General features: G+C 43.2%; 2 protein-coding genes across 4 annotated transcripts in view; both read left to right on the top strand.

The window, feature by feature from the left end:
• Positions 1 to 3,923, top strand: part of LOC121692633 (high affinity cAMP-specific 3',5'-cyclic phosphodiesterase 7A-like) — a 41,040-nt gene extending 37,117 nt beyond the window's left edge. For all 3 annotated transcript variants that reach the window (XM_042071381.1, XM_042071380.1, XM_042071382.1), the window contains 2 exons: positions 2,809 to 2,889; positions 3,019 to 3,923. In XM_042071381.1, the coding sequence (XP_041927315.1) occupies positions 2,809 to 2,889; positions 3,019 to 3,146 (209 nt within the window). In that variant the 3' untranslated portion in view covers positions 3,147 to 3,923. The remainder of the gene's footprint in view (positions 1 to 2,808; positions 2,890 to 3,018) is intronic.
• A 4,186-nt stretch (positions 3,924 to 8,109) lies between these two features.
• LOC121692646 (armadillo repeat-containing protein 1-like) lies at positions 8,110 to 23,467 on the top strand. Its single transcript, XM_042071414.1, has 7 exons — positions 8,110 to 8,308; positions 8,520 to 8,698; positions 16,565 to 16,656; positions 21,624 to 21,810; positions 22,133 to 22,249; positions 22,623 to 22,697; positions 22,983 to 23,467. Exons 2-7 carry the CDS (start codon positions 8,537 to 8,539, stop codon positions 23,172 to 23,174), a joined length of 825 nt encoding a protein of 274 aa, XP_041927348.1. The 5' UTR covers positions 8,110 to 8,308; positions 8,520 to 8,536; the 3' UTR covers positions 23,175 to 23,467.
• The last annotated feature ends 3,281 nt before the right edge of the window (positions 23,468 to 26,748 follow it).

Raw genomic sequence — 26,748 nt, 5'->3', positions numbered from 1 at the left:
TTGATATCTGTGTTGGGATCTGGCCACAGAAGAATTGATATCTGTGTTGGGATCTGGCCACAGAAGAATTGATATATGTGCCTCATGTCGTCAATATTTAACACCATTTAGTACTCGACTAAAACGGTCATGATCCTACCCAATCAACAACATTACAAAGTGTAATATCAAGTGTTCCGGGCACGCATTGAAAGGGGGTACTCCTATAGTCATAGTGACACAGTCTCCTATAGTCATAGTGGAGGACACAGTCTCCTATAGTCATAGTGACACAGTCTCCTATAGTCATAGTGGAGGACACAGTCTCCTATAGTCATAGTGACACAGTCTCCTATAGTCATAGTGGAGGGCACAGTCTGCTAAAGTCATAGTGACACAGTCTCCTATAGTCATAGTGGAGGACACATTCTCCTATAGTCATAGTGACACAGTCTCCTATAGTCATAGTGGAGGACACATTCTCCTATAGTCATAGTGACACAGTCTCCTATAGTCATAGTGGAGGACAAGGCCTTTTCAGGATCTCAACAAAAGGACTTTACACATGTTGTACGTTAAAGTTATATATAAAGATCCTATGGAGCAGTGGAGGAGTGCAGGGGGCTATAGAGTGCAGGGGGCTATGTGCAGGGGGCTATAGAGTGCTATAGAGTGCAGGGGGCTATAGAGTGCAGGGGGCTATAGCTACGAACATCACGTGGCACGTCTGAGAGGAATGTCTCTTTTGTGGGTTTGGAGGTTTTTTTTTAAGTTTATTTTTGCCTTTAATTTTTTGGGGCATTTTTGCGAGCAGTTGCGCCACAGCGCCCCAAGAGAGACTGCTGTGTTGACCTTTTTGTTTTTTGTGAAAGGTTGGGAAATCCTTTTGAACTCCTGAGTGCCTAGTATGGGGTGCTGTGTGCGGGTGGGGAAGATTATGGTCTGCATGTTGTATGTTGCATGGTCTGTATGTTGCATGGTCTGTATGTTGTATGTTCTGTATGTTGTATGGTCTGTATGTTGTATGGTCTGTATGTTGTTTGGTGTTTGGTCTGTATGTTGTATGGTCTGTATGTTGTATGTTGTATGGTCTGTATGTTGTATGGTCTGTATGTTGTATGTTGTTTGGTCTGTATGTTGTATGGTCTGTATGTTGTTTGGTCTGTATGTTGTATGGTCTGTATGTTGTATGTTGCATGGTCTGTATGTTGTATGTTGTTTGGTCTGTATGTTGTATGGTCTGTATGTTGTATGTTGCATGGTCTGTATGTTGCATGGTCTGTATGTTGAATGGTCTGTATGTTGTATGTTGCATGGTCTGTATGTTGTATGGTCTGTATGTTGTATGGTCTCTATGTTGATTGTTGTATGTTGTATGGTCTGTATGTTGTATGTTGCATGGTCTGTATGTTGCATGGTCTGTATGTTGTATGGTCTGTATGTTGCATGGTCTGTATGTTGTATGTTGCCTGGTCTGTATGTTGCCTGGTCTGTATGTTGTATGGTCTGTATGTTGTATGGTCTGTATGTTGCAGTGTTGTAGTACTCGAGTCCGAGACTAGAACTCGAGTCCGAGTCATAGCTAAATTTAGAGACTTGTGACTTGACTTGGACTTGAGCACTGAATGACTCAAACTTGGACTCCCAAGGAAACAACTATATTTAAAACCACGAATGAAGTGGATTACTGTTACTGTTCAAACGAGCGATTTGATAGCCTAATCCACTGCACAAAAAAAGCAACTTATAATAGCAACTTGTTCTATTTCTAACAGGTGAATATCGTAGCAAATAGTAGCCTATGGCGATTGCAGCTTAAAAAAAAACATTTATTTCACTCATCTCGCTGAAATTAACGTAGAATGTGGCCTGTTGCGCAAATAAATTAATTAGGACGATGATCTGCATCTCCGTTAACCGAAAGCTAGTTTTCATCTCTTGACGTGAAATATGTCTCCATAGTGTCAGTGAAGTGATAACATTATGCAGTTGCAGGTAGCCAGTGTTCATGTCACGGGAGTCAGAAAGAAGCAACCAAGACGGACCCTGTTCTGTTTCTGTCCCTCTCAAACTGCGCTAAAATGGTGTAGGCTATTTAACAGCCAGAATTTTTTTAAAAATGCCAGGGGGAGGCCCTTTTATGATCCACACTACCTTTTACAAAATAGGCCTACTCCAACGTCCATCTAGCTCTTGTGAAGTATGGACTTCTACAACACTGCCTATACAATTGTCAGCAGTCAGTAACAGCATAATGTGACTTAATGGCCTGTGTGATTGGGATGTGGATTGCTCATTTATTATGAGTAGGCCTATAGGTTATGGTATGGCTATGGTATGGTATTCTCTCCGATATAATAAATACAACACATTGGGTTTGGCAAGAAATTTGGCAATACTACTTTCACACAAGTGATGGCACCCCTGCATGGAGACAGAAGATTGTCCGTTTTGCTTTTAAGGATTTCATCTGCAATGGGAAAAAATGGAAGGACATGTAGGCTCTGCTTACTTTAGTGCTGGACTTGGACTCGACTTGATCAATAGGGACTCGACTCGGACTCGACATGGATCAATAGTGACTCGACTCAGATGAGTAATGGACTCGACTCGGACTTGACTTGGAATTTTTTTTTAATGACTTGGACTTGACTCGAACTTGAACACTGGGGACTCGAACCTGGACTTAAACACCTAAATATTGGTTTGATAAAGGAGGCCCTCTCTACCCCGCCCTCCTTCTTTCTCTCTCCCTCTCTCTCCCTCCCTTCCTCCCTCTCTCTCTCTCCCTCCCTCCCTCCCTCTTTCTCTCTCTCTCACTGTCTGTAGGTGATATGGAGCGAGCGCTAAGGCAGGAGATCTCTCCTCTCTGTGACAGACATTCCAATGACATGGCCAGCATCCAGACAGGTAAACACACACACACACACACACACACACACACACACACACACACACACACACACCTTAACCTCCAACAGCAGTCTTCATGTTCTGTTCTGTTCTGTTCTGTGTGTGTGTGTGCACGTGTGTGTGTAGATTTTATCTCCTTCGTGGCAGAGCCTCTGTTTACTCAGTGGGCGAAATTCTGCAAGTCACCGCTCTCCCGCTGCATGCTGGGTAACCTGCAGGAGAATAAGCGCTACTGGAGTGGCAGCGCCCCCTAGAGCCCTGGAGCTGGGCTGCCCACCGCTCCCCTGACCCCGTTCCCTCGGCCGCCATCCTCTCCTCCCACCGCTCCCCTGACCCCGTTCCCTCGGCCGCCATCCTCTCCTCTCCGCGGCCAGATTTTATGATGTTTTATTTGTATTTATTAATTTATTAATTTCTAAGATCAGATGAGTCTTCCATTGTCTTCTGTTGTCATGTGCTTGTCCCCTAGCCCCAAATTGCTTAGTGTGAATGTGGAATGAATAGTCATTGAAGTGTGTGTGTGTGTGTGTGTGTGTGTGTTTGTGTGTGTGATGGGTTCGTTATCTCCCATGAGTAAAGCTTCATGTCTCACGTCTGCTATGACTCGCCCCTGTGCCAGTGCGTGTGTGTGTGTGTGTGTGTGTGTGTGTGTGTGCGTGTGTGTGTGTGGGTGTGGGTGTGTGTGTGTGTGACACAAGGAACTTCATGATGGAGTGTTGCTACCTGTTCTATGCATTCACTTGTTCTCTCTCCCTCTCTCTCTCACTCACTCTTTCACACACACACACACACACACACTTTGAATATGCAGGAGGGAAGAAGTGTCCTTGTGTTACACTGTGACTTGCGGTTTTGCCAACGCATAAAAACAAAACACTCTTGCTCTTCCAAACTCATGCAATAATTGCTAACGGCAATAATTAGTATTTCATTAGGATTTGACCTTTTTAGAGTTTTGTACTTTTTCCACAGTAATGTTTTAGTGTTTTGATACTCTTCCAGTTCTTGAATAAATCTTGACTGAAGCTTGAGCGATGAGTGGTGTCTCTGTTTGGGTTAGGAGTTGGAGTAGTGTCTCTGTTTGGCTCATCTAGGTTCTCTAAAAGCATCCCATAATATCTTTGAGCCCAGCATCACAAACAAACAGCAGGGAAACCGTGGGCATCAGAACTGCTCACACACACACACACAGCAGGGCAATTGCATTGGAGCGACTGACACGGTAAACAATGTGTGTGTGTGTGTGTGTGTGTAGTTCTACCTGAGAATTCATCAACGGTAACTCCCAGAGGAGTTCCAATGGAAATTCCGTTTAAAAAGAGGCCAACCTGAGGTGCGTTCAAATGCACAAACATAAGGGAACGTTTACAAACAGTTTCTGTTAGCCTTGAGTTTTCGGCGAACGTTTGCGGACAATCGCAAACAGTCGGAGGAGATAGTTCTCCGTGAACATTCAGTGGAACTGGACGTGAGTTTGACGAAGGCAGCAATGTGATATGAGCAATGTATGAACAACATGTACAGATATGTGCAATGTAGTGGCAGTAACTATATTATAGTGGTAAGAATAATATAGATATATGCAGTGCATTAACAGAATATATTATGAGAAAAACTGAATGAATATGGATATTCAGTATGAACCATATAGACAGATATGTACAGCTATGTGCAGTTTGGTAACAGTACCATTGTAGTGCAGATACAGTAACATTATAATAGTATTAAGAATAAGCGTATGTGCAGGATGAAGAGCAGTAGGCTATGTCGCTATATGTAAGTGTAATTACAGTATGTACATTTGTATGTACAATATGGCTATGTGTAAGTGTAATTACAGTATGTACATTTGTAAATAAATAGACACTATGGATGGGATAGGGTAGTGCAGTTGTGTGTGTGTGGGGGGGTGGCCGCCTCCTTGTTGTCCCTGTCAAGACTGCCAGGCATCGGGGGGGTGATGGGGGCTTAGCTGGTTGGTTGTCACCGGGATGCAGAGCTAGAGTTTAGTAGGGTGAGAGCCGCAGGAAAGAAGCTTCCTCTGAACCTGCTGGTCCGGGTGACAGTTGCAGGAAAGAAGCTTCCTCTGAACCTGCTGGTCCGGGTGCGGAGAGACAGCTGCAGGAAAGAAGCTTCCTCTGAACCTGCTGGTCCGGGTGACAGTTGCAGGAAAGAAGCTTCCTCTGAACCTGCTGGTCCGGGTGCGGAGAGACAGCTGCAGGAAAGAAGCTTCCTCTGAACCTGCTGGTCCGGGTGACAGTTGCAGGAAAGAAGCTTCCTCTGAACCTGCTGGTTCGGGTGCGGCGACACTTGTAACGCCTCCCTGAGGGGAGTGGGGTGAACATTCAGTGGAACTGAACTGGAGTTTGACGAAGGCAGCAATGTGATATGAGCAATGTATGAACAACATGTACAGATATGTGCAAAGTAGTGGCATTACCATTATAGTAAGAACAATATAGATGGGCAGTTCCAGTGTTATGGATGTGACAGTTGGACTCATATTGGTAAACAAAATGCCTTAGAGTGGGGGCAACATTAGTATCAGTGAATTAATTTGCATAACTTCTAATGCAACCTCTGTCCTCTGAATACTGAGAAATCTTAAAATTTCATATAATCAATTTCATCCTAAGAATACAAGGCATTTTATCAGCGTTATGGATGTGACATGAAATGGACACACTTTTGTGAGAGATTACAGGTTTTCTACAAACTCTGTGAATTTTGAAGGAAACTGCCGAAACTATGATATATATAGCATGAAGGAGACTTGAATGAACACAAAAAGTATGTTTTTGAAATGATGCGTCATTTTCGTAATGCATTATGTAGGAAAAACTGGCGTTATGGATGTGACGGTTTCACGTTATGGATGTGACGTGTCTGAACCAGTCCTCGACAAACTACATAAAACACATAATTAAGTAGTGAATTTTGATATGAAACAATTGAAATAGTAATCATGAAAAACTAGCAATGAAAGTATTGCTTCCTCAGTGCCCACTAAGATCCACAGGAAGAATCAGGACAACAAGTCATTTAAAATATAAAAAAGGAATTAATTTTTTTCTTTTACCGTCATCAATTTTGGTCAGTGATTCCCGGGTTACTGAAACACCAGGGAACATGATACTTGGTGGCCACTCCCCTAAATAACTAGCCCTACCTGAACCGTTGCACCCAAGATGACAAAATATTTATGGTATGTTAGTCTCAAGAGCCCGCATTAACCTAACCCATACCCACTCATTTGTGATTTGCACACATAAAGTACATGCACGTGCGCACGTGCACACATGCACACACATGCACATGCACACACACGCACGCACACACACGCACGCACAGTCACACACATACAGACAGGCAAGCACACACACACATAAACACATACAGACAGGCAAGCACACACACACACACACACACCCACATGAATGCAGATACATAAACACACACACACAGGCACGCATTCGCATGTGCGCATGCAAACACATGCACACACACACACATAAACACACAAACACAGGCATGCATACGCACATGCACACACACAGACACACAGACACACTCTTATAAACAAAAGCAAACTCACATATGCACACACTCATTTACATGCACATGAGTTGCAGGAGTAGGAGATGGAGACAAATTGACAAGCGTGATTTATTTTTGTGAAGAGAATATGCAGGACTGAGAGGCGGTCATATTTTGTACCGCTATGTGGTACATCTAGTTTATTGCTGCCGTTACTAATGTTACTCTGTGGGTATTAGCTACAGAGGACCTGACACTTCAAATGCTGGCATATCGCGTCACATTTCAAATTAAACTGTGTTAAGCAGACGTGAACGGCAGGCTGAACAGATCTGCAACAGAAGGAGGTTGCTATGTTAACTCCAGCTGAAAAGTCAGCCATCTTCACCAGCTAACACGATAATCCAGTTACTGTACAACAACAGTATGACAGTTACGGGAAGATAATCGCTCAGATTTTCAGATTTTTATTAGGCCACTTGAAAATAGGCTATGGCTAGGCTAATCACTGGAGGTATTTTAATATTATGTTTGTTTTGCTAATGCTTAGGCGAGGCCTCCCTGTGGTTTTGATCAACCTAATAATCTTTGAAATGTCAATTGTAAACACTAAGGTGAAATGCATTAAAACTGACATGCCACCAGAACAGACGTTTTATCAGCTTTGAGGTATAATAAAGTCTCCAGTCTTATAAATTTACATAATGTAACATCCATAACGTCACATCCATAACGCACCATTAAAGGTTTTAAAAGTAAGAAAGGGTCACAATTTGGTCATCACACTTTACATTGATATAAATCAGCTTTGCACAGACATTATGGACATTGTCGCATCAACACTATGTGTAGCATAAACTTTTCCTATAAAACGTTATGGATGTGACATGGCCATGGAACTTGCGGACTTAAAAACAAAAGCCTTACAAATGTAAGGAGTTGTGCTCTTAAAGGCAAGCTGAGCATAGATATTGCTCTACCATTCCGTTGTCAATGTGGAATTTGTCAAATGGCACAATTTGTTTTAACGTTGGGTCCATTTATCCACTTTTTAAATATGTATGATATTACCATGTGAAAAATGTTGTTTCTGGTATGGTTGCACACCATATTTATGATGTGAAAAGAGTGTCATTCTCCATCAAATTCAATCAGATCAGTTACAAACAATAAAATATAGACCTAAATGAAGATTTTAACAACAGTTCTTTTTGCGTATGCACAACTTTTTTTTTTCCATGCGGGATGACCTTTGCATGGAATTGACCAGACATATGCAGTGCATTAACAGAATATTTGATAGGAAAACTGAATAAATACGGATATTCAGTATGAACCATAGACTGTATAGTCTATGGTATGAACCATATAAATAGATATGCACAGTATGTACAGCTATGTGCAGTGTGGTAACAATAGCATTGTAGTGCAGAAACAGTAATATAATAGTATTAAGTGTTTTTTCAGTGTTTTATGTTTTGAAGTGACATTAAAGCGTGTGTGTGTGTGTGTGTGTGTGTGTGTGTGTGTGTGTGTGTTCAACACTCAACAGCGCAGTTCAGCGCTTCTGCGCAGCTTGGACGCAACATGATTGTTTTGATGGAACAAACTGCTCTGCGCTACAAGAGCGACACCGAGTGGCCGCTTGATGCATTTCTCTCGTTTTCGCATCCAATCAGAGCGCCAGATGTATCATGGAAGAGAAATGTGGTGAGAAACATCAACAATGTGAATAAACCCTGACGTTGCCCACTTCTGGATTTCAACGAACGCCCACGCTATCGGTGAGGTGTGTCGGAGAGTGAGCTCGAGGGTCGAAGCCTGAGCTCGTGTCGTCTGAGACAGCGTGGGTGTGGCGAGGCCGTCCTCGCTCGGGCAGGTAGGATGCTGAGTCGAGCCGTGTTCCGTAGGGTTATGATGAGGTAACGGTCATATCTCCTACAGGAGCAGGGATAACTGAGGTCTGCTTTGACATAAGTCAGCTCACCTCGCAACTGCTGTAAATATACGGATGTGAATTCAATATGTGGCGTTAATGCTCTCTTTCTCTCTCGCCGTCTGTGTGTGTGTGTGGGTCTGTGCAACAATAGAAGCCGTATGCTAGATCATGGGCGCGGAGCCGGACGCGCTCGCGGTGGCCCAGCAGCTCCGGGAGCTGGCTGCTGACCCTCTGAATCGGCGCGCGATCGTGGAGGACCGCGGCTGCCTACCGGGACTCATCCTCTTGCTGGACAACAGCAACCCTCAGGTGGTCTACACCGCGCTACAGGTAGGTGTGTGTGTGTGTGTCTGTGTGTGTGTGTGTGTGGTCTACTCTACACCACGCTACAGGCGTGAGTGTGTGCGCGCGCAGGGGCGTTATTGGGGGGTGGGGTGGGGGGGTCAGGGGGCACTTGTCACCCTCAACTTTCAAAAAGGTGGTGTTTGTTCCCCCCAACATTGTCATCTAAAAGAAGGAAAAATGCCAGCGACAGAGACAAATCAGTTCTGACTACTCATTCTACTGACCAATGACTCCAGCGGCAGGCTACATGCGCAAGATAGCCTAAGGGCAATTCCATGCAAAGGTCATCCTTACCATGGAAAAAAAAGTTGTGCACACACAAATAGAACAATTGTGAAAATGTTTATTAAGGTCTATATTTTATTGTTTGTAACTGATCTGATTGAATTTCATGGAGAATTACACTGTTTTTACATCATAAATATGGTGTGCATTCTGTGCTTTTTCAAAGTTCTCTATGTCTCGTTTTAAATGTCAAGGCCCTCGTAAGTCTACCAATGAAGTATGGAGCTACTTTGAGCCTCGTAAATGGTGTAAAACAGTGATTTATTTGCATGGCACCACAACGAAACACTGTGTTGGTAGCATTGGCTAACTAGCGCCAGATTTCTGAGTGCAGGGGACAAGCCGAGGTGAGCTATGAGACATACTGTACGTTCACACTCGGTATCATGTTTCAACACACTTTAGGTCAATATCACACCGGAATTCTCCTTTAACGTAGCAACCTCCTTCTGTTGCAGATGTGTTCCTTAAATTTCCCCTGGGGATCAATAAAGTATCTATCTATCTATCTATCTGTGTTCAGCCTGCCATTCACATCTGTTTACAGTAACACAGTTTAATTTGAAATGTGACGCTCATTGTCAAAGGTTTACAACACGATATGCCATCATTTGAAGTGTCAGATCCTCTGTAGCTAATACCCACACAATGAGTAACGCCAATAATAAACTAGATGTACCGCATAGCGGTACAAAATATTATACTCCTGCAACTCATGTGCATGTAAATGAGTGTGTGAAATCTGTGCATGTGTGAGTTTGCTTTTGTGTATAAGAGTGTGTGTGTGTGTGGATGTGTGTGCATGCGCACATGCCTGTGTGTGTTTATGTGTCTGTGGGTGTTTGTGCATGTGCGTGTATGTGCTTGCCTGTCTTTGTGTGTTTGTGTGTGCGCCCGTGCGTGCGTGCATGTATTGTATGTGTGCAAATCACAAATGAGTGGGTATGGGCTAGGTTGATGCAGGCTCTTGAGACTAAAATACCAGAAGCATGTTATCATCTTGGGTGCAACGGTTCAGGTAGAGCTAGTTATTTAGCCTAGCGCAGTTGAGGAAGTGGCAAATGTTATGTTCCCTGGTGTTTTAGTAACCCAGAATCATTGACCAAAATTGATGATAGTAAAAGAAAAAAACATATTTCTTTTTTATATTTTAAATGACTTGTCCTGATTCTTCCTATGGATCTTAATGGGCACTGATGAAGCAATAATTTCATTGCTAGTTCTTCATAATTACTATTTTAAATTACTATTTTAATTGTTTCATATCAAAATTCACTACTTAAAGGAATTATCCAGAGTAAAATGCACTTTAGATCAATTTACGGATGATTGGGAGTACATATGTTGAGTTGAAATCAAAATTATGTAATTTGGATGCGTTTTGAGAAAGTTCGATTTTACCGTTTTTAGTCAAAACTCCTTAGCCTGGAAGTGACCCGGGCATGTCATTTCGCCGCTACAAAATGCTATTTTTATACCTCTTCTACAGTTCCAAACAACATTAGGTCATGCTGGAGTCAGCTGTAATATTCTTGAGAGGATATATGTCAGTTTAGTGGAGAGCATCCTTACTTATAACATTTCTGTCTGGTATGGTCACTTGACTTTACACAATAAGAACAAGCTGTCCAGAATTGTTAAAATGGCAGGGAAAATCATAGGGCGACCTCAAAAAACACCAGATAATCTATACAGCACTGCAGTACACAGAAAAGCCATGAACATGCTAGATGATGACACACACCCCCTCCATTCTGAGTTTGAGCTGCTCCCCCTAGGGCGGCGCTACAGAGCACACATGGCAAGGAGACATATATACAAAAACTCTTATTCCAAATGCAATTTCCATGGTCAACAAACAATGGAAAAGCTAGACAGAAGGGAGGTGTAGCCAAGAGCACTACAAATGGGCTGGAACTGGTGCTTTGTGCCTTGTATCTGATGTGTATGCATGTGTGTGTGGGCTAGAGGGAGGGGATACATGTGATGTGCTGTGTTCATCCTGTGGCTATATGTCTGTGTGTAACGGAATGAATGTGTCTACTCTATGTTTCCTATGTGTTTTATACTATTCCTATCAGTGAGACCAAAGACAATTTTCATGCAGGCATGACAATAAAGTATATTCTATTCTGTTCTATTCTATTACACTTATGTGGTAGTGAGTAGAGGGTCCCTAAAGCCAAACCGAAGTATCCCGAGGTCTTTATGTGGTTGGATAGAGAGTCCAGAATGAATTTCATCAAGCCAGTACCTTAATGTTGCTGCTGGAGCTGCTGTCTTTAAGGGAAAGTACGTAGGAGTCGATTGCCGTCAACAGGAGGCTACCTCACGCGAGACATCACGTCTAGTGTTGTCCCGATACCAAAATTATGACTGCGATACGATACCTGCCATAAATATCACGATGCTCGATACTGAAACGATACTACGGCGAAATCCTAAGATATCTTGAAAAGAAAGGACTCATACCTCCTCCAAGTGTATTGGGTCATTTGTGTTGAATTCAGTGCACTTTTGTAGTGTGCAGGTCAATTCTGGGTTCTAAACTTTGTTACGGCCTGGCTCAAAGGCCATAACCAGAACAAAGGAGGACAAGGGTCAACTTTTAGTTACTTTATTTTACAAAACTTAATCAAAAACGAACAAAGATGTCTGTGTCAGTATATATGAAGAAGTCAGTGTGTGGGCGAAGTGCATGAGTGTGATATGGACTGAGTGAAATGCGTGGATGCAAAAACAAACAAAGGAAAAGCTAGGCCGTCAAACAAAGCCTACGAAGGCCCAAAAAACAGCAGCCCCACAGCTCCTCCCGCTGGGGAACACCCTTTATGCACACGCCAGTTAGGTTACAACAGGTGCACTGGCCACGCCCACGCCGCCAATACCTGTAATGACAGACAACCAGCAGCAAGCAGACGGACAGAGCAGGGACGTCACAACTTCTAAACTTCCTACATAATTATTATTTTTTATAGTCAGTAAAATAGTAGGCCTACTTTGTGTGATTAAGTCCTTTATTGTTTGTTATAGTTAATTTACATTGTGTTGTGTTTTGGCAATAAAGTAGCTTTAAATAGCCAAACTAGGCTAGATCAAGGTCAGTGTTGAAACTACTGCATGCAAATCACTGAATGCAATGCAGAGGGGGCTAATCTTTAGGCCATCTGATGTACAGTATAGGCTACCCTAGGCCTTCCCGTGTTCATGGGATTTCTTTGACAGTTGCAAAGGGGAAAATGTGAGGATAGTCTTCTTTGCGCCCAGTGTACAAGTACGACATTCCAACCACTCAGGTCTTCGTCAGATAGGCCTACACCATTACCTGTTGCAATATATCTGTGTGCATTCCTACATTACGTCCATTTCTTTGATAACATGATTTGCTAGCACGTAACAATAAGCCAGTAATATTATTAGGACTCATCAGGCTTTGGTGGTAATATGCTGTGGGCTTTAATTAGCGCATTAGTCTATGCTGTGGGCTTTAATTAGCGCATTTCGGGTAGCCTATCCAACATCTGGGCAATAATTATTGAACAAATTGCAGTCTACATGCCATGACAAATATCTCGACGAGGAGATTGCTGGTGCGCGGATCATTTGCGGCACAATTGACAGCAATTGAATGGTATTATGGAACTGCGGACCGAAAGAAAAAGAAACTAAACATTTTCGGTCCGTGTACCTTCTGTTCATTTGATTTTTAAATTCGAAACGAAAGTTAAAAAAAATCGAAAAACGACCTTATATCTGTATTTTTTAAAAATAAAATAGGAAATTCCCTCGTGTTTTTGTTTTGGATATTAAACTTTGTATCCCCATGACCGAAATCCAAAATCCGCACAACAATAATGTGAAATCGGCATCAATTTTTCATTTGGCCTATCCCCGCTAGGCTGTCCTACATTGAAACCTATGACATTTTAATTAGAGACATGTTTGTAAACAAGCTAATTTACGCAGAAATTTCCGCTACGTTGTCTCAACTTGGAGCAAGGGGAGTGGAGGCCGTAGAACGCAGAGTTGGAATAAATCTGACAACAATTCACTAGCACGAAATATGTATTTTGGGGGGATTAGGCCTAGGGAAGCTTAGTAGTCACTAGCCAGCTCTATATCCAAGGACGTATTTGGTTATGGTTATGGTGATAGTATTTCGCAGACGCTTCTGTTCAAAGTGACATACAACTTATTTATATTTATATTCATATTGTAACAACTGAGGCGACAAGGTTCAAATCAGTACATTTATTGGGTCAGGAGCGGGGAACACAGACAGGTCAAAACATCATTATAGCCTAGAACAGGGGTGCTCAACTACAGGGGTACTCAACTACAGGGGTGCTCAACTACAGGGGTACTCAACTACAGGGGTACTCAACTACAGGGGTGCTCAACTACAGGGGTACTCAACTACAGGGGTGCTCAACTAAAAAAAAAGGTCCACTCACCAAGTTTCCAATGTTTCCAGGGTCCGAGGCCGTCGCGTATCCAAAATTTGAACTCCAAATGAAAAAGATGATAAATCCATAACAAGAAACATTTGAACTATGCACAAAGGATAGGTTCTGTCCATGTCAGTGTGAAAAGTTGCACTTCTTCTGTGCCACCAGTTCTTTAAACTTTGGCACAAAAGGTGTGAGAGCCAGGCGTAGGCACTGGTGCAAATGTTCATTGGTGAGTTTGTCCCTGTATTTGTTCTTCACCATTGTCATTGTTAAGAAGGCTGACTCGTAGGAGTAAGTGGAAGGAAACATAGTTAGAATCTGGAGGGCCATTTTCTGCAAGACACCTGCAGGGGCCATCTTTGTCCAGAAGGTGGCAGGGTCACAGAGAGATTCCTGCAGGGCAAGGTTTTCTTGAAGCTCAATCAGCTCTGTTTGTAGAGAAGCAGCACTAGCCCATGGGCAGACCTTCAGGGCTTCATTTGAGAATTCGGTCACATTTTTCACCAGGAATGGGTTTTCAACACACAGCAAGACCTGTTTTCCCAGGGGGAAATCTCCAAAATGGGTTTCAAAATTTGCAATCAACTTGTCCACGAATTCCACATAATTGTAGTGTTGTGGCTCTGCAGCTTGGCTTTTCAGATTTGGGAAGTGAAGCAGGCTTCCCTCCTGTAGGTCATTTTTGTAGATTTCCAGCTTCCTTTGAAAAGCGCGGATAGCTGACATGAGGTCACACACTGTGTTATTTTTGCCCTGGAGCTTCAAATTCAAATCATTGAGGTGGGAAGTGATGTCTGTCAAAAATGCAGCAATTTCCTTTTTTTTTATTGTTTTGGAGAAATTCCACACATGGTTTTGCTTTGGGACTGGTCTGATTCAGTAGAAATGTTTCTAACTCCTTCCGCAGTGCCCAAAAACGCTCCAACACCGTCCCCTTACTAAGCCACCTGACATTATTGTAGAGAAGTAAATCATCAAATTCTGCATCCACATCTGTGAGGAATGAGCGTAGCAGGCGATGCTGCACAGCAGAGGACGCCCTCAAAAAGTTGATGAGCTGAAAACTCCTTTCCCAAGCTGGCACACAAAACCATCTGATGAATGACACAGTGGTATGCTATGAGGTCAGGGTGATGTGCCTTTAAGAGGGAGACTAATCCCCTCTCTCTCCCAGTCATACTTGGGGCTCCATCAGTAGCAATTGAAACAACATGCTTCAGGTCTATGCCTTGGTCTTGCAACATCTGAATCACTGCATCATAAATGTCACTGCCTCTTGTATGGCCAAGAAGGGTTTTGAGACCCAAGACATCTTCGAAAAATTCACCCTTTTCTGGGTCAAAAAATCTGACGAACATCATTAGTTGGGCTTGATCCGTGTTGTCAGTGGATTCGTCCAAAGCCAATGAAATGCAATTAGCATTTTTCACTGCAGTTTTCATTTGGTGCAATAAATCATCGACGAGCATTTCGGTTCGTCTCGCTGCAGTGGAATCAGAGAGGGATATTTGGCTTATTTTTTGAGTAATGTCATCTTTAAACTGGGATAGCTATCGCTATCTCGTTCATACATTCCTTCACAACTTCGGCGTCAGTGAATGGTTTTTTATGCTTGCCCAAGACCCATGCCACTTGTAGTGACGCTTCAGTCGTGCGCTCTTGCTGGGTTGCTGACCTGACTATCACAGTTTGTGACGCTTGATATGATTCTTGCATTTGGTTTATTTTTCTGGTTCTCACCTCGTTGTTTTGGGGATAGTTTTGTTCGAAGTGCCCATGCTTTGTTTCATAGTGCCGCTTCACGTTTGAACTTTTGATGATTGCTACCATCTCATTGCAGATCAGACACATCGGTTTTGTGCTCCCTGCAGGCAGGACAAATGCATATTTCTCTGTCCACTCCGCCTTAAACTCTGGGTTTTCTGAATCCTCCTTTTGTTTCTTTTCCAGCTTGGAGCACGCCATGTTTAATTCTGTTTGCTGAAAACTGATAACTAGCCCAAATCACTGACTGATATAGCCTGCAGGGGGAAAAAACGTGCACCCGGCATCATGTTCGTTGCTTCGCTCAGTTGCCATAGTGATGATAAGCAACCTTGTTTTGAGATCGTGGGAAAAGACTACAACTAGAAATATCATAAATAATTACGCCTGAAACACTTTGAAAGTGTAACGAATAGCCTAATAATAATAATAATAATAATAATAATAATAGGCTAATAATCTTTATTAAATACAGCTTTGGTCTCGGTCTGGACGACATTGCATTTGGGTCCGCCCCCGGACCGAGATCCGCCAGTTGAGTATGTCTGGCCTAGAACACACAAGGTTAGTCACTAACTGGTATAGCATGGTGTAGATGGTATGGAGTTGTGGTATAGCGTGGTGTAGATGGTATGGAGTTGTGGTATAGCGTGGTGTAGATGGTATGTGGTATAGCGTGGTGTAGATGGTATGAAGTTGTGGTATAGCGTGGTGTAGATGATATGGAGTTGTGGTATAGCGTGGTGTAGATGGTATGGAGTTGTGGTATAGCGTGGTGTAGATGATATGGAGTTGTGGTGTAGATGGTATGGAGTTGTGGTATAGCGTGGTGTAGATGGTATGTGGTATAGCGTGGTGATTTTCCTGACATCTTTTGATGGCTCTTCTCTCTGTCTTCTCCCTCCAATGCAATTAGGTCCCATTTCACACAGTCAATCCTGTGCCTTACTGGAAGCCAGTGCAAGGACTTAACACACAGACACATACACACACACACATATACACACACACATATACACACAGTCAATTCTGTGATTTACTGGAAGCCAGTGCAAGGACTTAAGTATTGGAATGATGTGGTCAATTCTTTTAGTTTTTGTGAGAACCCTAGCCGCTGCATTTTGTATCATCTGAAGCTGTTTGATATCTGTGTGTTTGTGTGTGTATGGTGTGTGTGTGTGTCTGAAGCTGTTTGATATCTTGATGTCTTTTTAGGAAGAAGCCCATGTGCTGCTCTAACCGGTGTGTGTGATGTATGGGGTGTGTGCGTGTGTAATTTATGGTGTGTGTTTGGGTGTGTATGGTGTGTGTGTGTGTGTGTGTGTGTGTGTGTGTGTGTGTGTGTGTTTAGGCGCTGAGGTTCCTAGCCGAGTGCCGCTCTAACCGGGAGAAGATGAGGACTGAGCTGGGGATGATGCTCAGCCTTCAGAATGTCACACACAAGTAAGTATGTGTGTGTGTGTGTGTGTGTGTGTGTGTGTGTGTGTGTCTATGTGTGTCTATCATTGATACTAAGCTGAAATGGTGTGTGTGTGTGTGTGTGTGTGTGTGTGTGTGTCTCTCATTGATACTAAGCTGATATGGTGTGTGTGTGTGTGTGTGTGTCTCTCATTGATACTAAGCTGACATGGTGTGTGTATGTGTGTGTGTGTGTGTGTGTGTGTCTCTCTCTCATTGATACTAAGCTGATATGGTGTGTGTGTGTGTGTGTGTGTGTGTTAGTGTTGTCACGATACCAAAATTAATGTTTCGATACCGATACCAAGTCAAGAATTGCGATTTCGATACTTCTTCGATACTTTTAAAAAAATGTATTTGATTTGGGGGCCCCACCACCTTGACATCATCATCAGTCATATTGAATATACTGTAGTGTGATTATTCACACCAGTGGCCATCTCAGATTCTGCTTGACTCTTGACTCTCTCCACACAAACACACATGGAAAATGATGGCTTATGTCAGTGGCTCTCAACCTTTTTTCAGTGATGTACCCCCCCTGTAAAATATTTTTTCAGCCAAGTACCCCCTAAGCATTTTTAGTTGAGAAAAAAGACTTAAAACAGAGCACTGTGACATCAGTGTCTAATTTATTAAACTTTGGAACCATGACTCTATCCATAAACTTCAACCACGACTCCACCGTTTGAGTTTTGACAGTGATTGACAGATGATGGCGGGTGGCATGTGACAGGTTGGGTCGAACCATCCTGGTATGGGAGGGACTCTGGGTTTTTAGGATAATGAAATTGAATAGCCTACTGAAATATAAAATAAATTTTATGAACTTATATTTTCCTGAAATATTTATTAAATAATTGTTTTTAAAGTATTTTTGCATGGATTCTCCATGGATTATTTCTTTTTAAATGTATGTATATTTTAACCATAAGCTGTTTTTAGGGCATTTTCACTACCTATATTCATAAGGATTTATTCTGGTCATTGTAAGTGCCACACACACATATTATATATTGTTTTTTTCAGCAGAGTCTAGGCTATCCAGATCTGCCATAATTTCATTGTACTAGCATTGATTTTATTTTGATTTTTAGAATTAAAATATAAAAAGCATATTATAAAAATTCTTATATTTTGACATGTATCTTACCACAGCAAGCTCATAGCTCTACATGCATTTCATGTGTGTGTAGGGCAGACTGTCCTGAATCTGGCAATATCATTGCCATGGTGGAGGGATTCTCGGGGGCTGAGCAATTTACAGACAGGTGTGCGCCTTACAGAAATAAATGCCATTTTTTTATTTAGCGATTAAAAATGACCTTTTTGCGCTCCATATCTGTGACACAAACTGATCTGACCTGACTTGACCCGAGTTTACGTGTGTGTGCCTATGGTTTCTGCACTCATAATTCTCTACAACTTTTTACTGCATTGCCATGAACAAAGTAAAGGCAAAAAAGGTGTTTCTTTGCCGAACAAATTGGGATGCAATGTGAGCCTTGAATTGGATGCCATGCAGGAATTTGGTAGGATCTCAAAACCGGATTATGAACATTCTTTGCCATAGAGAAACACACAATAGCGTTGGATTATAAACATGCTTTGCTACAAAAACAGACAAAAACGTGAGGTCGAGCTATATGAAGTTATTATTTTGCTTCGTCTGTTTTATAACCCAGAAGGATGTACTTGGTATCAAATGATAGCTCTGTGTCTCCTTTTTCATCTGACATGCGTGGCATATCTATCCGATCACAGGTCTGCGAGTAATTCAAACTAATGGGTGTGCAGCATTGGTTTTTGTACATGACGCTATTATTTTGCAGTCACTTTGTCTGTTTTCATAAGCCATAAGGATCAACATACTTGCTATCAATGGATAGCCCTGTGTCTCCTCTTTCATCTGATATGCTTGCCATATCTATGTGTTCACGGGTTTGCGAGTAATTCAAACAAGAGTAATGGGTGCGCAGGTGAACGCAGAGAAGTATAGACTGTAAATATGGTGCAAATTCATTTAATTTCATGTTTTTTTCATACTTTAACGTACAGACAAGTGCGTTACTGAGAAGTAGATAATCTGTGATGTTGCTTTGTGTGTGTGTGTGTGTGTGTGTCTGTGTGTGTGTCTGTGTGTGTCTGTGTGTGTGTGTGTGTGTCTGTGTGTGTGTGCGCGGTCTCGTTGGAAAGCCCCACTACTGCTCTGTCACGCATGAACAGTTGCGGAGCAATGTAACAGAGAAGAAAGGGTGTCAATGGGGTTCTAAGGGTTAAAATCTCACGTACCCCCTGGAATGCCTTCACGTACCCCCAGGGGTACGCGTACCCCCATTTGAGAACCACTGGCTTATGTCATATTTCATATATTCTGCATAATTGCTAGTAAATATATTTAGCAATTTGAAAACTATTCTAAAACTATAACTATTTTTAAACTATTACACTTAGGCATATCTTTAAGGTGTGTAGGTCTAATTGAGTGCACATTGGTGATGTGTAGGTGTAATTGCGTGCATATTGGTGATGTGTAGGTGTAATTGAGTGCACATTGGTGATGTGTAGGTGTAATTGAGTGCCTGTCACTTTAAGAGATACGTGAGAGTAATTGACCTTGTCTCACGGTTTTAGTCTAGTGAATAAAAGTTGCACATAGCGCATAAGGATATGTGGATGCAATTAATTATGTTTTGTATGTCATTAGATAAAATAAATGTTCAAAAAATGTACAAGTCTAAGAAAATCTTTCTGGGTCTTGCAATGTTCATTAATGATTTTAGCGAGCAATAATTGTCAAATGTGACCTGAGCTAGCGGGATAGTTAGCAAGGATGTCTCTTCAGATGTAAAAGTGGACTAACATCTCCGTGACGCTTTGAGTTAACATAACAAAACTCGATACCATTAGTCAGGACACTGTCCCAATCATTCACAGCAATTTGTATGCATATACATTGAACACTCTAGCGCCACCACCAGTTCAATGCTGGACATGCGTTCATGCGCGTGATCCTTGACTCTTTTGTCTGATTTTCACGATTGAGGTAGTGTCTGAATCCTTGGACCATACAGAGTTCATCGACCCCTATCCTATCACTTTCCGCCATATTAGACCTCCGCCATATTGGATTTAGTCCAAACTCTACGAAAAGTTTCAGCGGTTAAAAATTTCATCCGATTTTCACAGAACTTGGCGGAGATGATCTTCAGACCGAGCCACACAAACGATATTTGTCAGATTTTTTAATTTTATTTTTGTTTGCCCGTGACAGCCAATCAAATATGGCAATGAAGCCACCAAACAGGAAGTGGGCTAACATCTCGGCTATGCTTTAATATATGAAGTCCAAACTTGGTACAGGGACTTGGTATCTGATTGTGAGGATGCACTACAAAATTGGCATTATGTGGCCTCTATAGGGGGCGCTGTAATACAGGAAGTGAGCTTGTATCTCAGCAACGCTTTGGTGTACAAAGTCCAAACTTGGTATAAGGACCTGTTACCTGATTGTGAGGACACACAAGGACATTGGTGTATTTTGGCCTCTAGGGGCGCTGTAACAAAGTAAATGAGCTTATTTCTCAGCCGTTCTTTATCCAATTGCCATCAAACTTGCTGTGAGTGCTTGCTCATGCCATGGCAACGCCATTCCTGCTATAGCGCACTGCTAGGCCCCCGCATTGCTGCTTGCAGCTATATTTTTATTTGTTTTACCATTTTCTGGGATTCTAACTGAACAAAATGATAGTCAGTCAATGTTCCAACCAATTGGATTTTGTTGAGTGGCGTGGTGTCTCTTGGGCAGTAGCACGCTAGTAAACCATAGGCAGATAATGGGATTCCCGCTAGCATGGTAGCTAGCTTTCTATGCTAAGCTAAGCGAAAATACGAACAAACAAATCATATTGATTATTACGAAACAAAATGTTAATGTCTGTATATGAAACAGTAGGAATTACCAAAAATTCCCTGTTAATTCCAGTGAATTCCCATTAATTCCCATAATTTCCTTTAATTCCATGAAAGTTTCCAATTTGGAATATTTCCAAAATTTCCCAGCTTAACTTCCCATGGAAAGTTTCCGGTAAGTTTCCGGAAATTTTCCGCCCCTTTGCAACCCTAGTTACCATAGCATCACTTGAACTAGCAGCCATGTCTCGCTGTTTATAACACGACTGTGCTATAAACAGCGAGACATGGCTGCTAGTTCATGTGTGTGTGAGGAGAAAAGACGCACAGCCACAGGTTAGGGGAGGAGGCGCTAGAAGCATGCCTTGTGCACACGCATGTTACTTCAAAAGAACACGGTCATTCTCAAAAGTATAGTAGTATAGTATAGTATATATACTTTTTTGATCCCGTGAGGGAAATTTGGTCTCTGCATTTTAACCCAATCGGTGAATTAGTGAAACACAAACAGCACACAGTGTAAACACAGTGAGGTGAAGCACACACTAATCCCGGCGCAGTGAGCTGCCTGCTACAACGGCGGCGCTCGGGGAGCAGTGAGGGGTTAGGTGCCTTGCTCAAGGGCACTTCAGCCGCGGCCCACCCTCCGGTTACAAGTCCAGAGTGCTAACCAGTGGGCCACGGCTGCCCAAAAGTATCGATACTAATAAAATTAGGCATCGTGGCGTTTTTAATTTCAGGGTATTGTGATACTTTTGTAGTATCGGTGCACCATGCAACACAAGTGTGTGTCCATCTCTCCAATGCTGAACTGCGGTGTGTATGTGTGTGTGTGTGTGTGTGTCCATCTCTCCAATGCTGAACTGCGGTCTGCGTGTGTGTGTGTGTGTGTGTGTGTGTGCGTGTGTGTGTGTGTGTGCGTGCGTGTGCTCGTGTGTGTGCATGCAGGGTGGGCAGTCCTGGTGAGACGTGTGTGTGTGTGTGTACCTGCAGGGTGGGCAGTCCTGGTGAGACGTGTGTGTGTGTGTGTGTACCTGCAGGGTGGGCAGTCCTGGTGAGACGTGTGTGTTGGCTGCAGAGGTACTGGAGCGACTCAGGGCGGTGTGTGAGGAGGAGGAAGAAGGGGCGGAGCTTCCCTACAGCTGCCGACGCCCACGCTTCTTCCTGGGCAACGCCAACAAGCGCGCCAAGACACTCACACTCCACATCCACGGCCTCGACGACACGGTAGGTGTGTGTGTGTGGGCAACGGCAACAAGCGCGCCAAGACACTCACACTCCACAGGCACGTGTGTGTGTGTGTGTGTTGGGCATCACCAACAAGCGCGCCAAGACACTCACACTCCACAGGCACGTGTGTGTGTGTGTGTTGGGCATCGCCAACAAGCGCGCCAAGACACTCACACTCCACAGGCACGTGTGTGTGTGTGTTTGTGTGGGTTAATAGCCCAAATGTTATTCCACTGCTGTGAGTCACTTTGGCCAAATGAATGAATCTAATGTAAATGTGTGTTTATGTGGGTTTGTGTGTGTGTGTGTGCGTGTGTAGAGCCGTAGGAGTGTGTGTGAGGAGGCACTCCTGAAGGTCAGAGGGGTCATCAGCTTCACATTCCAAATGGAGCTCAAGAGATGCATCATCCGCATCAGATCTGACCTCACAGCAGAGGTACACACACACACACACACACACACAACAGATCTGACCTCACAGCAGAGGTACACACACACACACACACACACACACATCAGATCTGACCTCACAGCAGAGTTACACACACACACACACATCAGATCTGACCTCACAGCAGTCACACACACACACACACACACACACACACACACATCAGATCTGACCTCACAGCAGAGTTACACACACACACACACACATATCAGATCTGACCTCACAGCAGAGGCACACACACATGCACGCACGCACATACACACACACACACACACACATACGCACGCACGCACGCACATACACGCACACGCACACATACCCTAGAACACGGACACGCTGCATTGATGTGTGTTTTCAGACTCTAGGTGCAGCCATCTCTTCCACTGGAGTCCTGACTGCTCAACAGGTGGTGAAGAGGGAGGATGGTTCAGAGGTCAGATGTGTGTGTGTGTGTGTGTTTGTGTGTGTGTTTGTGTGTGTGTGTGTGTGTGTTTGTGTGTGTGTGTGTGTGTTTGTGTGTGTGTGTGTGTGTTTGTGTGTGTGTGTTTGTGTGTTTGTGTGTGTTTGTGTATGTTTGTGTGTGTGTGTGTGTGTGTGTGTGTTTGTTTGTTTGTGTTTGGGTGTGTGTTTGTGTGTGTGTGTTTGTGTTTGGGTGTGTGGTGTGGGGTGTGTGTCTGCCGGAGTACCATCTGATGTTGTGTGTGTGTGTGTGTTACAGGTGCTGATCCCCTGCGTGGCAGACGAGTGTGTGTGTGCAGTCCAGGGTGTGTGTCTGCCGGAGTACCTGCCGGAGGATGAGAGTCCGGCGGTGGAGGCGGCCCGCGCCGTCAGCGGAAAACCCACCAATCAGGAGGCAGCAGGATGGGTCAACACCGCCACCAACTTCCTGTCCCGCTCTTTCTACTGGTGACCACTTCCTGTTTGGGTTATTCTACAGTGGACAACTTTTTTCTCCACCTCTATACTGATGACCACTTCCTCTTCTGCCTCTATACTGATGACCACTTCCTCTTCCGCCTCTATACTGATGATCACCTGTTTACCTTTCTACTGCGACGCATTCTAGTTTTTGAAGACTGCACTTCCTGTCTGTTGTGTCACACACACACACACTCTTAGACTGATCTGTACTAAAGTATGTCACACATACACACACACACACACACTCTTAGACTGATCTGGACCAAAGTATGTCACACACACACACTCAAGGATACAAGGAAGTTTATTGTCACATGCATATAGTTACTGGAAGTAAGAAATGCAGTGAAATTATGTCTGGTGTCAGCCTATTTGTGCATTAATGGGGGGGGGGGGGGGTAAAAAGTGCAGTAGAAGAGGGGTTTAGTAGATTTAGTGGCAAGGGCTGCATAAAAAAGGTGGGGGAGGATTGGGATTGGGTGGGGGGCACCAACAAGGAGCACCCAAGAGCAACAGGGGCAAGGACGCACACACACACACTCTTAGACTATTCTGGACTAAAGTATGTCACACACACACACACACACACACACACACTCTTAGACTGATCTGGACCAAAGTATGTCACACACACACACACTCTTAGACTGATCTGGACCAGTATGTCACACACACACACGCACACACTCTTAGACTGATCTGGACCAAAGTATGTGATGGATTGTTCTCCTGATCATGTTCATTCTGTAGTTGTGTTTCTGTCAGGGTTGTGACTGCAAATGTGTTTCTGTGTTGTGTGTGTGATTGTGAGGTGTATCTACATGTGTCTGTCTGTGAGATGCATGTAGTGTGTGTGTGTGTGTCTGTTTGTGAGTTGTGTGTAAAACTTAAAGGCCCCCTCTGTGAGTCACTCCCTGAAGGTGAAGCCCTTCAGTTGGGTTGGCTGATGGCACTGTTAGCTCTTTAGCCTGTTAGCTGATTCAGTGGCTGATGGCACCGTTAGCTCTTTTGCCTGTTAGCTGATTCAGTAGCTGATGGCACTGTTAGCTCTTTAGCCTGTTATCTGGGTTAGCCCTCTAAGGTGCTGATTCAGTAGCTGATGGCACTGTTAGCTCATTAGCCTGTTAGCTGATTCAGTGGCTGATGGCACCATTAGCTCTTTAGCCTGTTAGCTGATTCAGTGGCTGATGGCACTGTTAGCTCTTTAGCCTGTTAGCTGATTCAGTGGCTGATGGCACTGTTAGCTCTTTAGCCTGTTAGCTGATTCAGTGGCTGATGGCACTGTTAGCTCTTTAGCCTGTTAGCTGATTCAGTAGCTGATGGCACTGTTAGCTCTTTAGCCTGTTGTCTGAGTTAGCCCTCTAAGGTGCTGATTCAGTGGCTGATGTGATGACACCATTAGCTCTTTAGCCTGTTAGCTGATTCAGTGGCTGATGGATGCAACCAAAAGTTCAACTTGTTAAACGGCAGTACAGGTGCCAGCCAATCAAATCATGGTTATGCAAATGAGCAAAGATGGTGGACCTACTTCAGTAGATGGTCCAAGACACTGTACAACAGGGGTATTCAATTAACCTTCAGCGAGGTCCAGTTACGGAAAATTTCCTCAAGCAAAGGTCCGGAGCATCATAATGTTTAACGTGCGTGTATAGGCTATGTATGTATGTATGTATATATTTGGATGGATAGATGGATAGATGGATGGAGCCTAGTTGTAGGCCTAATGTTTAATGTGAAATAAAATAAGTAGCCTAAAAGGCAACATTCGAAATGAGGAGAAATAAGGCAAGATAAGAGTAATTGGGGAGAAAAACTGAGTAGCCTTGGCTATTTTTAAAGGTGCCCTGCCACACAAAACCATTTTTACTTGTATTTTTTTTAAACATGTTAGGTCCATATGTGTTTGTGCTATGTTGTGAATGTGAAAATGAACAGCTAACTCCTCTGTCAGCTCTAGCTCTGAAAAGAAATAAGCAGAGAAATTAAGCCAATTGCAAAAGCTCTTCAGATTGACGTGGAATTGATGGGCTCATTACTATTCATGCGCTCGGTCAGTTGAGACCTTGCCCACAAAATTCGTTTAGCTCTGTGACAGTTTTTGTAGGCCTATGCAAGGATGGCTGAATGTCAACGGACTTGTGCACTATGCACAAATAGAACTTCAACAGTGCATTTTGCCCAAGAACCCAGACTTGAGGATCAAATGGCTTCAGTTTATTTTTTGGAACAATGCCACAGGCTTTGCAAAAAGGTTGCTGTTGAAGCCTGGAGCAGGCTACCATCGCAGTCTACGACCAGTGCCTGTAAGTAAAACGTAATTGTCAACTCAAGGAAGTGCTATGTTATACAGGTTTAATGAACTCGCTAGCCTAGCAGGTTTTATTTATGCACATTTGGACAATGCTAAGTTCATGCCATGAAGCTAAAATTAGTTGATAATGGCTGTCATGTTATGGACGAAACCTACTAGCTGTTAGCCAATCAGAGTCAAGCAGCTTAGCTCGTTGAATGTTAATGAGAACTGGCGCAAATTGAGCTGAGTCTTCCTGCAGGGTTTTTATACCACGCTAGAATGGCTTGAAACAAGGTAATCAAGGCATGTTTTCCACAAAAAATGTTACAGAGTCCATATTACCACAAAGTAATGAAATACGTGTGGCAGGGCATCTTTACGATCTTAAAGGAGAATTCCGGTGTGATATTGACCTAAAGTGTATTGAAACATGATACCGAGTGTGAACGTATGTCTCATAGCCCATCTCGGCTTGTCCCCTGCACTCCAAAATCTGGCGCTAGTTAGCCGATGCTACCAACAGCTTTTTCAATAGTGGTGCTTCGGCATCGGGCTAGCCATGCAAATAAATCACTGTTTTACACCCATTTACGAGGCTCAATGTATCTCCACACTTCATTGGTAGACTTCCGAGGGCCCTGACATTTAAAACGAGACATTGAGAACTTTGAAAAAGCACTGGTAGTTTACTTACAAGACGATTTATACAGACAGTATCTTCACGAAGTTTAGCGTTTGCAGCCATCTTGAATTTAGTCACGATAAGTCGAGCAACGAGTAAGAATGAACAGGTATGATAAGGGATCAGATTCCAAAAATATTTCAGTGGAAATGCATGGATTCCAGTTGCTGCTACTGGAAGAAACTGGAATCCATGCATTTCCACTGAATTATTTTTGGAATCTGATCCCTATCATACCTGTTCATTCTTACTCGTTACTCACATAATGCCATGGTAGCCTATTTAGTTGGCGTTACGGACATGACAGTTTTGCGTGGCATTGCCCCCGTATCGTTATATATAAAGCTCTGTTCTCGCTGTCTAGCTTTCTCCTCTTTAAGCAATCGATGATTTGAAAATAACTTACTTATCGCTAACTTAGATATCCATCTGATTGTTTCTCGTCCTGCCTCCTCTCCTCGCTCGATCAGTGAGTCTCTTCACCATAGTAACTTTACTCACTTAGGCTACTCGACTTTATCAGAATTCACAGATTTCACTGGCTGAGTAGCAGCAAGCGAAATGATGGTTGCTGAAGCTCCTGAAGTA

Source organism: Alosa sapidissima, chromosome 19 (assembly GCF_018492685.1).
Source record: "Alosa sapidissima isolate fAloSap1 chromosome 19, fAloSap1.pri, whole genome shotgun sequence".
Classification (NCBI taxonomy): Eukaryota; Metazoa; Chordata; class Actinopteri; order Clupeiformes; family Clupeidae; genus Alosa; species Alosa sapidissima.
Note: the sequence above shows the minus strand (reverse complement) of the source record. Positions and strands in the feature narration are given on the sequence as shown.